This window comes from Bombus pascuorum, chromosome 8 (assembly GCF_905332965.1).
Source record: "Bombus pascuorum chromosome 8, iyBomPasc1.1, whole genome shotgun sequence".
Taxonomy (NCBI): domain Eukaryota; kingdom Metazoa; phylum Arthropoda; class Insecta; order Hymenoptera; family Apidae; genus Bombus; species Bombus pascuorum.
In genome coordinates, this window is record NC_083495.1 from 10,185,275 (window position 1) to 10,199,519 (window position 14,245).

Below are 14,245 nucleotides of genomic sequence, written 5' to 3' on the forward strand. Positions count from 1 at the left end.
GAAGAAGCAGGTAGTGAACGACTATAAAAAAAAAATGAATGATTATTGGTTATTCCGACAGAGTTACGTTGTGTCTCTGCTTTAAGAGGACCGTATGTGATACAGTGATAAATAGGATCCACGTAAATCCTAACCGTTTATGTATGCTGGTAAATCGAACGATTAAGAATTATCTGAATGTATAATGGATTACTATAGTATGATTAGTAAAATTGCAATCTTCTCTATTTTAAATATGGGTAGGTATTTATGCATCCGTGTGCAAAAGCGGTCTTTTCTCTCTTCTTCTCCGTTATTTGAATGAACGTAGAAACTTAAGAACAAACGAGAAATAAAAAGGAACTGTGCTCTCTATAAAAAGTTACGTAGAATGGCGTATTTAATTCATGCAGAAGAAAAAACTATATACGGTTATTAAAAAGGCACAGAAATTAAGAAAGCACTTGACCTTATTTCTTTTTTTATGGATTACACATATAATGTAGTTTTATAATCATTATTAATATTAATATTAATATTATTAATATTATTATTACCTTTTCTTCTCTTCTTTCGAATAATATATGCCTACTTCTAATATACAATTCCGAGGTTTCGTCGAACGTTTTCTAGTTTTCTTTTTTTTTTCTTTTTTTTTTTTAATAAGTATTCATTATTATATTCGTGAATCGAGGGCTATCTCTCTTCTACTCTCTGGACGTTCCCGTTATTTTTTTTCTTTTCATTTAATTTTTCGCTATTCATCAATTACAAATTACGATTCGTTTTCCTTATCCGAAGAAAAAACCAACCGACAGCAGTCTATCAACTCAAAGAAGCGCAGTTCTTAACGCTCGCTTCCGATTTCTCGCCTTCCAGAATTTGGCAGGATTCATTTTCTCATTCGAACCATCGTTTCTTTCTTTCCTTTTTTTCCTTTCGTTCTTTCTTTCTTTCGTTTTACTTAAACATATTCGAATGTAAAAGAAGTACAAACTACGAACATAACATCCTCAAAAGTTCTTAGAATAAAAATTGAAATCCTGATAACTCACATTTGGCAACTTCTGCCAAATTTTATGCTCTAAACCTCCTCCTCTACCCTTCCTACGTGATACAGAAATTCACTCTATATAACATTAAGAATAAACGATAGAAAACACGAACCAAAGCTCAACTTTGAAATAACTGTAAATTCTAACAAAGGAATATCACCCAACTGAAAATTACGAGATCTTGATGAAACCTTGAACACAAGGTAGAGCATTAAAAAATATTACGTATTTTTCCCCAGCTGCCGAAATTCATATTTATAAAGTGGAAACAATCCACAAAACGGGACATGAAAAATTTATTTACCTAAACGTATCAATAATAATCAATCTTCGCCCTTGAAGGTATTTACTTTCCAAGATAATTGACCAAATATATTTTCCATCCCCCATAAATGATATTGTTTTCTCAAATGAATTTAAACAACTAAGAAAAAGAAAGAAAAGCATCTAATATTTTTCAACGTTCGATTTGTATCCGAAGCTACATTAAAATCCAAGATTTTAAGTCGAGTGATCTCCCGTGTAAAATTCAAGATCTAAGATCGACTTCAAGCTACTGCCTATAAAAAAAAAAAAAGGATAGAAACGGGAAGAATACGGTTCGTCTAGAAGAATTCCTCAGAAAAAGAATACGTAAACGCGGTTAATTAATCTTCGCTTTCTTAATCGAAACAAGAAACCAATCGCTCCTAAACTGAATATTTTTACTACTGGAGTAATTGTTTAACTGGAGGATCCGGTTTTCTTTCGAATTTGCCAGTACTGGAAGGGTTTTTCTGGCGCCAATCGAAAGGAGGATGTCGATCAGCGGTTGTCCATGAGGCCACATTTTTACCATAGTCCCGATGAGTATCCACCGGGTGGCACGCGTGTACGTGCCGGAACCTTCGCCGCTGGCGACGTGTCGTTCGACTTCTCGCTGGAATTCGAGCTGGATGTTCCGTTTTGCACGGCAGGTCCGTTGTTCTGTGACTCTGCGTAGCCAGTTCCGGTTACCGGGTTACCATCTACGAAAAATATTTGCCTTTTTCAGTCGACATTCTGAGATCAAAGTTATGGGATCGAGGTTCTCCATTAGGACAATTTTGGTATATTTGGATGATATTTGAGGGTTTAGAGGAGAAGTGGTCTAAGCGACGAAATCATTAATTTGAGGAAATATACTGGGGGTACAATCGGATTTTGATAGAGACACTTATACATTTTTAAACATTAATCACGTTTAATAAAGAATTTTGTTTGCTTTTGAGAAAACATATAGATTTATTATATTTTCTTATTCAAATTTGAAGGCTGGAAACAATAAATTAGATTATTTGGTAGTAGAAACAAAGAGACAAAATTTAAAAAGTAAAATATGTGAGGATTAAAATACAAAGACTTGGAAATTTTTAACGAAATCATCTAGGTAAATTTTATGTACCGATATTTTTATTTATTTCAGTTTTGAAAAATAATGCACTTGTACCACTTCTTCGCTGATTTTCATCGGGACCAACCGATTGAAAGCTGATGGACTCTGGAATGGTACGATAAGCGTAATATAATGGTACGAAACACTGAATAATTGGTTGAAGGTTTCTATGTCTTGTGACTCACCGTCTCTGTTTCCCTATATCATACTATTGCAATATACGATGATGTGGTAATTTTGTGTATTTGATATATTTGTACGATATTTTTATTTTGATCGAAATCAAACGATTTTAATTGGTCAAAAGTCTATGGAATCTGAAAATATCTATGTGCTAGGATGAATCACGAAATGTTATATAATTAATTTGCTTCTTGTGATAACAAAAACTTGATGATTTCATTGTCTATCTTGAATTGATCTAATTTAATTTGATTAGAATATTGTTGTTCCATGATCGGCTTCGAGATTTTCAAATGTAAGTGTCTTTTTGCACAAAATTATACTCAGTCTCTTCTAATTCTGAATTCTAGGAAATCCTTTTGTTCTATAACGTTACATTTTCGAGACCTCGATAAATTCCAAAAAGACTATACATTACACCTGTAAGCCTCGACCATTATGAAGTCTAAAAAACGAAGCTATATTCTAATAACTCCCAATTTTCTCCTTTATTTTCTCATTGCTATGATTCCTATGAAATTTTCTATTTAATTCTATGGAAATCGATTTCGTATTACTCGCATGCAATTATTATCAGCAGTATAAAAAACCAGAAAAACGTTATCGATTACCGTTACCATTTAATTAAAATAGGCTGAAAAACAATAAACAAAAAAAGAGGTATATTAACCAATTTATAACGGTTATCATGTATCCTTAGTTTTTTATACACCTGATATCCACTGTGTGTTTGTATAACACCATCATAGAGATATATCGAGATTTCACGCGAAATCCACATGCTGGCTCTCTCCCTTCGTGATTTTTCTTCAACATTTCCCGTACACGCCCGTGAAAGGGGGACAGGGACACGCAGGTAATTTACTCGACAGGCAATTAAGCGTAAAACGTAAGGAACAACCAGTCGGTTTCGATGCACTGATAAAGAACGATCGGATATAAAATATTCGTGAGAGCTACTCTGCAAAACTTACGCTACGCAAGACAAGGAATGTGTAATCGTCTACTACGCATAACACGAACTTACCGTACTATATTACAGACTATTTTGTATGAGTGTGAGTGTTGACCTATGGAAACTTGTCGGGGAATTTGCTTGAATTCTATGCTTCTATTTTTCTTCTTTTAATTTTTCTTTCTTTTTTTTTTTTTTTTTTCTTTTATTTTTGACTGAAGTAATTTTTGAGTTGAATTCGAGCAAATCTGAGACATTGTGAGGATATATATATATAAGGTGATTATATAAATTAGAATGGATTTTAATTTTAGATGGCAATCGAGAATATTATGGTAAAACTATCATTTTGTATTGAAGTTAATTTTTTAGGAATCTTCTAATTTTATTAAAATGTTCATTTAATTTCAGAAAAATGAAGTAGCTTTTAATTTGGCATGTTTTGCAGATTTCTCTCAAATTCTCGATTGCCTTCCATCTATATGGATAAGTTATAAGGATTTTTAAACATATTGTTCTTTTCAGGGGAATACAAATTACAAGTAAAAATTACGATTAAACATAAGGACTGTTACTCCGAATCTGAAATTAATACCAAATAACACATATAACACATATACAAAAGGAAAAAGAAACACATTGTACTCGTAAAGAAAAGAAACGCATAAAGAAATATCATAAATCCAATCCTCTTCGTCTGCAGCAAGAAATACACAGAAATTATCGGTCGACCAAGGCTATATAAGGAAAAGAAACGATAAAGTAAAAGAGTGAAAGCTGAAACATCAACTCGTAAAAAAATCGAATTTATATCTTTTGCCTCTTTTTTTCAGTACTGTACAAAACTATCGGAGGATGACTCGCGTAAAAATAATTTATCAATAAACTTGCTTTCTGTTCGATGACTCGCCACGTAATTTATTAAACACATCCTTATCTGCATAATTCTCAAGTCATATCAAAAGTATATCACGATCGTTTTCAACAAGCAATTACCAAGAATCTCTTCTTATTCACACTACGATAATGAGACCTAATCAAACATAGTGAGTCATAATTTTTCTGATTTATCCCCAAACGCGTCTACTACTCAAATCGTACTGGGTCTCCCCCCGCCAGACAATAACAAAATTTCCAGACCACGTTCAATCAAATATGCACACAAAACCCTCCTGCTATTCTAATCAAAATAAAGTAGACCCCATTTGCTCGTGAATTTACCCCATATTTTCCTTCGTCAATCGGGGGTCGAGACCATACAAACCTTGATAATACCATACGCCGACCATTCTGCAATTTATATTCAACCCTCCTATTAACCTACGTTGCATTGTTTTTTTTTTACTTGCATGTGTTTGTACTAATTCCGATAAATTTTCATATTTCTAAATTTCCAAATCTCCAATTCCCCAAATTCTCTCTGAAAATTCTCAAATTTTCAAACTTACAAATGTTCAAATTGCCAAAGTTTCGGATGATTTTATCTTCCAAGATCTAGTTTCGTCGTCGAATAATTCGCGCAACTTTCACGCGTATTATCTCGCTGTTTAAGTCGTAGTAAATTATTTCATGATAACAGTGGTTTAAACTCTAGAGATGCCGCTGAAGAACGATGACCTTCGACAATTTTATACAGTACTACGGAATCTCCTCTTCTGTCGTTACCTGCTCGATGAAAACTAATCAAATGGAGTTTCTCACGTGTCTCGAAGTTTCTCGAGGAAGAGGATAGAACAAATAATTTCATGTGGATGAAAATAATAAAATATATGTTTGAAAGTCGATTAAAAACGACGAAAGACATGATTGATAGTCTTTAACAAAAAAAAAAGAGAAGAGAGTAAAATTGAGAAAAAACAAAAGAAGAGTGGGTAAACGTTACCTCGACACCTTCGTGCGCTGCGCCTCACAGGCGTCACGTCAACTCCGTCTCCGGTGACCGGGTTGCGAGTTAAGCAGGATGATCCACCTGCCAGGGTTCGAGCGGGTAGGAAGGCGCAGAGGACGACAGTTTCACAGCCGGTGCACGCAAAGCGACACGCGCCAGAATTTCACCACCACCACCACCACCACCACCCCCATGCACCGACACACAGGTAGCAAAACCCACATCACCGTCACCCAACCGTGTATATATGTTAGTGGGCGCGACTATTCGCATGGACCAATTCGAGATACTACGATCTTTTAATTATCTTAATTTTGGGGGGTGAGGGACAAACGGTGAAAAGAATAATCGAAAAGTTAGACAGTGTTCGGATATTTAAATTTGCATACCTTTGAAATGCTAGATATTCGAATCTTACGGCTTTTGTAATTTTGAATTTTTCAATCTACGAATTTCTAGATTTTTGAATCTTTAAATATTTAAATCCTTGAATTTTTCGATCTCTGAATATTGGAATCCTTGTGAACACCTAAATCTTTATATTTCTGAATTTTTGAATCCATGAATTAAATCAGTTGTGTCTTGAAATAATCTTTAGATATTCAAATCTTAAAATTTCTGAATCTGAATATGAAATATAATAGGAATAGTAACGCGAGTGTCTGAAATTTGTCCATGCGAAGAGGAACGAGTACGAACATAATAGAAAACCAAGAATATTGTACTATGTTACGTTTGTGTGAGATAAAGCAAGCAAAAGCAAAGAAAGTTACGGAGCAACGGAAGAAAACACAAAGTATCAAGATTAAAAAAACAATGGAAAGAAAAACTGCAGTTCTCAAACTGTTCCACGAGTAAGAATGCACTATGAACAATTCGAAATTCATTGATGATGTGTGAAGCATTGTAAAAAAACTAAACAGACACATATGATTTCATGTTACTTTTCTCTCTAAACATCAATTCCAATAATAAAAAAAAAAACACTTAAAAGAATAACATCTCTATTATATAAAAATTCCACACATTAAAATAAAAAAAAAGATAACAGGATAAAACGAAATATTTTCAAAATATGTCATATATTAAACAACTCCGTGGTTACCATCCGATTGCGTGAAAAATCGATGAGAAACAAATTATTTGTCGCAAGCAGAGAGGTATGTTACGGTGTTTAACCAAAAAATTGAAGGATTGAAAATGGTGCGACTAACTCAAAATATGTGTTTCTAGTTTCGCAGCAGGCCCTGTGACTCGTTAAAAAAAAAGTACTTTAATCAAAAAATTATCACAGTTCACGCTTTACGAAATATATATTGTACATATTAAGAACTTCTGGAATGACTACGAACTTCTACACTTCAAAAAAAAAAAAAAAAAAAAAAAAGAAAAAAAGAGAGAAAAAGGGTAGAAAATTAAATCCAGTTATGCTAAATGAAATTCTAAAAAAAACTAATTAATACAATTTTATGCGAAATTTCATGTTTGGAAACTTGATTTGCATTAATAATCACGTTATTGCACGATCGAGATTCATAAAAATTTTTTATAAAAAGGTAAGTACACGGTACATGCATATGCGCACATAATAATTTTGTTTTTACATCTATCCTCTATTCTTAAAAAATGAAAAAAAAAAAGATATTCTGCGTATATCCTTTCTCAAATTAATGTTAACGATTTTTCAGCCTCCTATTTGCATCTTTGTCGAACTCTTCGCTAACGACTTAACGCGAAACAGTTTATACGCGTTCGATTGAACTATTAATTCTTGCAATTCGATCGATAATGTAAATCAAGCTAAGAACGATATTTCCCGAAACAGATCGCGATCATCCGTAATTAAAAAAAAAAAAAAAAAAATAACGTGTAGGATGAGTGTCGTGTCATCTACTTGAATATGTCTTTTTTACACACTTACGAAATCGTTTGATTCTCCTAAAAGCTGCTTGCGAACAATTCAAGAGGATGACTTGGTAAAAGCCATGGATTAGTCACAGAAAATAAGAAAGAAAAATAATAATAACAATGTTCGTTCGTGTCTCGCTAGCTCCACAATAAAAAGATCAATAGCGATTTTTCCGTTGAAATTTGTTCATTCAATCGATTTAATGGAACAAAAGAAACCGAACGGAATTTCAAAGGACGCGTGAAACTCGACAGAAGTGTCTTTAATTTGAAAGGAATTTCAGACAGAATCGGCGTGGTGCGAAAGTTAATATCGAAAAGAGCCTGCGACACACAGACACATATTTCAAGGTAGCTCGAATACAGTGCGAGTTTAAGTATATATTTGTAGTTCCAGCGATTGCACGCTTGTCACAGTAGCAATCTGTTAAAAACTCAACGAAAACTAATAAACCAAAAGAAAGAAATAAAAATCGAAAATTATATATTACTCGAGTGATATACAGTACGCAAGAAACTAAATCGTCTCAAAAAAAAGCTTCGATACCAAGAAAGTAACGCTTGAGAAAAAAGAAAGAATTCATTCCACGTTTACGACGTGAAGGTAATTGTGCTGTACTGACGATTTAAATATAGCTTGTTCAAAATAAATTGACTGCGCAAGGCTGCCACCACCATACACCATTCATAGTAGTGCTTTGGTTAACTGGTCGCATATTGGGAACTTATCTGCTCAATTATCGAGAGAGATATAATATTTTCAAAATATTCTCTTAGTTCAATGCAATTGAGACACCGTTACTTAAGAGATTTTTTATTTTTTTTATTTCACTGCTGGAGATATTGACAAGTTAACGCTGCACTGCTATAACACTTAGCGTTAGAACTACCAGAATGGTCAAATTTTCCAATTTCTAATTCTTCGTACACGCGTTATAGGCTTCTAGAAATTCTTTCATTTTAATTTCAATGACACGAATTTTACACTTTGGTGATCGGTAGTTCTAACGTTAAACCTTCTCTTCCTGCTTAACAAATCTCAAATGACAAATTACAGAAGCGAGTGCTCGATAGCAAGCAGTCAATTCATTTCGTACAAAAACAACTAAATTACCGAATACAAAGAATCATTTGCAATAGCGAACACTAGTGGCAGAACTCGTAGCCGCGTTCCATCGCGCTCGCACCGTACACCAGTTCACCTGACCAGAGAGACAGTAAATCCTTTTTGTTTCCACATATAGTGGGGGTGTCGTAGGAGGAGGGCGGGTGTTGTGGATGCGTTTTCGAGAAAGGAGAATTTGCACCTTACCTGTGACATCGTTGGTCAGATTGTTGCCATTGCTGGCCGCGTATCCGTTGAGAACGCCCGCGATCGAGTCCGTACTTCCGGTGCTCTTCGCGGGCGACGTTGCGGCGCCTGATGACACCGATGAGGACGTCGACTCCCCGCTGAGGGAGATATTGCTGCGCATGTGATTTTTCGCGTTTGGGGTGGTGGGTGGGGCATCGGGAGGGCCAAACAGGCGATTGTATGAATCATTACCGGGCTTGTTGCGCGGTGTTTCGTTGCTGTTGCTGTTCGGTGCATCGCCGAACAGCGCCGAGCCCAGTTGCGACTGGTTGTGGTTCTTCACGCGGCGGGGGCTAGTCTCTTCGGGGGCCGCGCCGAAAATGTCGCTGCTTCCGCCACCAGGAGGTTTCAATACCCTGAAACAATGGAACAATGCGAACATTAGATTTATCGATTTCAAAGATGCCTTGTGGAGGTATAGTTTTGATATTGGTCTTCAATCCTTAAGCATCAAAGTACATCAAAGATAAACCAAAGTATTAAGTTCATGACCAGGAAAAAAGGATTGAAGAGTTCTTCATTCGAACTGACAATTCCCTATACAGAATAATTTATTTATTCAGAGGTTCTTAGGTGATTGGGCGTCTTTTTTTTTAAGTCGTTTTCGTAATAAGCGCTTTTTTATAGATTTAGTCATTACTAAATCATTATTTAGAGTAAAATTTGACTCTGAAGTAAATTGTTTAGACTAAACTTAGCTATTAAGGAAGTTTACTGGTATTGAGACATTTTGATCGACCATATCGTTGATTCCACTTTTTCTTACGTAATACTAATTCCTTTTAGAAAATCTCAAACTTGATAGTAGTATAGTAATTCTGTAACGACGTACTATGAATGTATGATGAATAGTATAAATTATTTAGAAGAGTACTTCAATTTTATTCGTCTACAATAACAAATTAAAAAAGAAGAATGAAATAAAAGCTAGAAATCATTTGTACCAGCTTCCAGATGGAACAAGTGCTCTTAAAATTACCTACGATCTTAATTCTCCACTAGTAACAAAGAACTAGGTGAAGACGCCAATTTCTTTCAACGACAAGTACGCCTTCATCCACGCCTCTTAATTGCACGGTACACGAACTGTGCAATCGCGTGTAGTGCACGTTCCATGGGACAGCCTTTAGTCATACACGCCGAGTCAGCCACTTCCGAGAGGCGAAAAAGGGTTGAGAACCATTGTTCTCGGGCGGTGGTCGCCGACATGGGAACAACACGGCTCGGTCCCCACGACGGAAGGACTCGATCCAATTTGCTCGATAAATCTGCGCTGATTTCTACGTAACGAGGGTCGCGCGTCTCTCGGCTTGATGCGTGGCACGCGCTTTGTCGCGTGCTTGTTGCCTGGTCGAGCGGATAGAGTGGGAAAAGGAAGGAAGAAAGGGAACAGCAACGGCGAAAAAAAAGAGACGAGAGGAGAAATAACAGACCAGGGTGTGGTACCAGAATTCACTTCGGACCAGGACGAGCAATTAAAAATATGAAATCTGTTCTCTTTTTCTATGAACGACGAACGAATGAACGAGCCATGGGGGAACATAGTTTTAAAGGTCCACAGACATCATTAGCAGAACGGTTCAATTAACGAAGGAACCGTTCACGCGTGACGATCTCTTTTTTTTCTCTCCCTCTCTCTTTTTTTCAATTTCCTCCAGGGATGGATTCTGACTGCTTTCGAACGAGTTTGCGCAGGGAGACGATCCGAATATGGACCGTTTCTGGTTACACAGGCTCCGCGATGAATCTTGATCGATTCAGTCAGGATGAAGAATATCCTGTTGATTAATGCCTCGACTGATGTCTTGATATGGTAGCCGGTATTAACAATTCCGCTCCCATCTAGATCATTTTGTACAAGAGTCTGGTCGAAGTGTTTATAAATGATGTTGTAGCAGCGATGGATAGAGTATGATTATTGGGAGGAGCCGTTGCTTCTTGGGTATGTAGTTTGTGTCGGGATTATTTCTTGCTCGAGTTACACGGAAGCTTAAAGTGTTCGGTTCCATCGAGGTTCGTCCTTTTCTCTCTTTAAAAGTATATTTACACATACCTTCGCTTTGCAATGAAGCATTTTGTTTTCTTTAGAATATCAAATGTTTGTAATCATACAAAAGTAGTACTAAGACTAAGTGATACGAAGATAATCAATTTAAATTATTTATTATTAATTAATCAGTATAAATGCTATACCGTATAGTGATGTACGAATACATTTCGTGGTCGCTGTATCTCCTGTGCTTAAGGAAAAATATATATAATATATAAATCACATTGTTTTTATTATACAATAATGTTACGTTTACGCAACTTATCCCTTGGCTCAACATTCCGAACTCTCAAGATCGAAGAAATGATCATTGCGTGTAATTACCGTTTGTTCTCCGATATTTAACTGATAATATGCTTTATAAATTCGAGAACGCCACTCCTAAGTCATCCCCCCGTCTATACGCTCCCTCGTGGTAATAGATTTTCTAATTACATTCAATTAACATTCTTCTCGAACGTATTACGTCGTCCTATCGACCGTATCGTATATGCCTGGTTGTATCGCCAGCAAGAAGTCGTTAAACTCCCGATCGATCGAATATAATCGTTTCACTCTAATTAACGTCGCAACACTGACGCCCCTTACGAATCTTCCCTGTGCCCCCTTTTACCCCCGACGATTCATCAAAAGTACGCAACGTATCATAGCGCGCATTTCATCGACTCAACGATAAATCAACGCTTCCTCGTTACGGTGTCTCGGATAATTGAACGACCGACGCGGTTTGATAGAAACGTGTTCGTTGCTTCGACGAGGAAGCTTCTCTCTCTCTCTCTCTCTCTCTCTCTCTCTCTCTATTCATCGACCATACATAACCGCAACTATGAGCTTATAAGCCTCGTTTACGCTCCGTATAACGCTGAAAACTCACCACAAGGGACGCGCCATTCCTCCAATTATCAAATTCATCTCTAATTGACCAATTACTGGCTAGGCTGCTACATATACGGATTTCTTCTATGCATCGAGAACTGGCGATTTTATTAAGTAAAATAGATGTAGATATAGTCGTTTTGAAATTAGCAATTGGTTACGATTGTTTAACTGTGCACTTTGAAAATTTTTATGGTCCATGAAGTGGCAACTTCGGTACACTTTTACAGTGGAACGTTCTTTTCCATGAAAAGAATTATGTTTAGTAGATTTACTGATACATGGGATAGTTTTCATCTTCTTTCATTTTTTATCAATTTATGTCACTGTAATTTGCTTTAGGGCTAATCCTTTCGATTTCAAGAACTTCCTACAGTAGAGGTCACCAAGAAATATTTCTTCAATTCCTCATCCTGGTATGTGTAATATCGATCACATTAAAAATTCTTGTATTCACAAATCCGAAGATCGTTTCATATTCTGTAACATAGGATCCATGTCGTAGACTTTTCTTTCACTACGATTCTTTCTAGTATGAAAATTTCATCTCTCATCTCATCTAAACTCCTACACGACCCTACAATATCCACTCGATCTTGTTTTAACGAATCAACCCCCGACTCGTTCAGTAAATTACCATATTCTCTTCCCGTCAACATCTACCAAAAGCAAAAAGAAAAGTAGATTTATCGTCCCTTTCCATTTCTTCCGTACCATAAATCCTCGGAACGTAAGAGGGCAGGAAAAAGAAGGCGAATTCACGTAAAGGACACGTCTAGGACGATTGATGATCCTCTTCGGTGATGTTGCGTCCGGTCGTCGATGCGTACAGTGTCCGAGATCGACGATTTTCTCGACAAGAAATAGAGACAGAGAGAGAGAGAGGGAGCCTACACGTTCAGATGAATCCATGGAGAGACGGGAAGGCAAATAACGAGGATAATCAATCGGCCGTAGGAAGCAAGGAGTCCTGGAGGGGACAGGATGGGCGCGCCGAGGAAATATGTTGGATGACGTACGACGACGCCTCTGCGTCTTCTTTCCGACGCCGTGTAACCCCACCAAAGGAACCAATCGTCGACTTAATAAGACCATCAACCTGTTTTACGCGGTTGTCCATGCATCTTCCATCATCGAGAACCGCCATAACATTTTAATGTTCGTCGACGTAAACCAAGTCGTAGAAGCGTGTTCCGGTGCTATTAAATAGGTTAATGTCATTTAATCTTATGTGTCGTCGTGTTTAATGGGGGGTAAAGACCGACATGAAAGAGATTAAACGCTCTTTATAAATCTCCAGTTTAGATAATCCGAAGACAGATGATCCTAACCGAACGTTGGTAATTATCTATGAGAAACGAACGTGGAGCAAGAACTTCTTTCATTACCGAATCTGTCAAAGCGATGGCTTACAGGGCTGTTTTTCATTTTTGATGCTGATTTTTGTTGCGGGAAAAGTAACAGTTCTCCGTTTTAAATATTCGTTTTCTTTTCTTGGATTCAGAGCGATCGAATTTAAGACAGAATTTAATTTAGGAATCAATAGTTGAATTGACGGATTTAATATAACGATGATTTTAGCGTTAAAGATCTAGGATCGTTCAATTTTTTGTTTGTTTTTTTTTCGGAAACTTTCTCGCAGAAAGATCTGTTGCACTATCTCGAGGCGCTTCCGGTATACAGCATTAGTTCCCTGCTGCGAGGATTTTACTTGACTTTCCGTTTGCACCGTGTGGGCTGCCGCTGACCCCACGGTTGCTGAACCCACCATATGCCGACTACGGCTAATATATATCGTTTAGAATGTTATTACACCATAAGGGACGTTATTTCTTTTATCTTTCCAATATCTCTGATGTCCGTTTAATAAAATACAGATGGATGCTTTGTCATCGCGACAAATTTTCAGAAGAAACTTTACCATGACTCACAAGATATCGACTTTTGTGATGCGTAAATAAATTTATGAAAAATCAAGACTGAAAATGTAAATTAAAAATTCCAAACAATACCATTGATTAGAAATTGCATAATTTTGGTGAATATATTTTCTTTGCTATTTTCGCTCGAAGCTACGTCCCGAAGAATTCTCTGTGTCATTAACGATAATTTCTAATATCTTGATGCACGTTCTTTGTATCGATCGTCTTTTAATATCGACAGGGAAAGTTGACAAAAAACGTCATAACAGAAAAGATTTATGATATCAATTGAAATAGCGAGCAAAAACTTGCCTCGATATTTTCTACGAAGTCATTCAATTTCTAAGAAGTCATCCAACTCCTCCGATTCCACCGTAAAATTTCTTTCGCCCCGTTACGTAGCAATGTTAGAAATTCCCGAGGAAACCGCGTGAAAAGTGGACCAGGACGCTTTCGAAAATAATAATCATCTGCTACAATGACTCGACATGCTCGCAGAGCGAACTATGTTAATGCTTGGCGAACGTCATTAAAGAGGAAATATGATCTACTCTCTTCAAAGGTCTGTCTCTCTCTCGTTCAACTTAGAATAACACAATCGAGTTGTAAAGCTCTTCCGTCATCGAGATACGGAACAATAAATCGATCATACACTTTTCAA

At 36.6% G+C, this 14,245-nt stretch overlaps 1 protein-coding gene across 5 annotated transcripts in view; it reads right to left on the reverse strand.

The window, feature by feature from the left end:
* Window positions 1-604: 604 nt before the first annotated feature.
* Window positions 605-14,245, reverse strand: part of LOC132909800 (microtubule-associated protein Jupiter) — an 86,358-nt gene continuing 72,717 nt past the window's right edge. For 3 of the 5 annotated variants that reach the window (XM_060964899.1, XM_060964900.1, XM_060964897.1), the window contains exons 2-5: window positions 8,695-9,092; window positions 7,396-7,419; window positions 5,469-5,555; window positions 605-2,041 (exon numbers count right to left, since the gene is read on the reverse strand). In XM_060964899.1, the coding sequence (XP_060820882.1) occupies window positions 1,866-2,041; window positions 5,469-5,555; window positions 7,396-7,419; window positions 8,695-9,092 (685 nt within the window). In that variant the 3' untranslated portion in view covers window positions 605-1,865. The remainder of the gene's footprint in view (window positions 2,042-5,468; window positions 5,556-7,395; window positions 7,420-8,694; window positions 9,093-14,245) is intronic. The other 2 variants (XM_060964901.1, XM_060964902.1) reach the window with 2 other exon arrangements.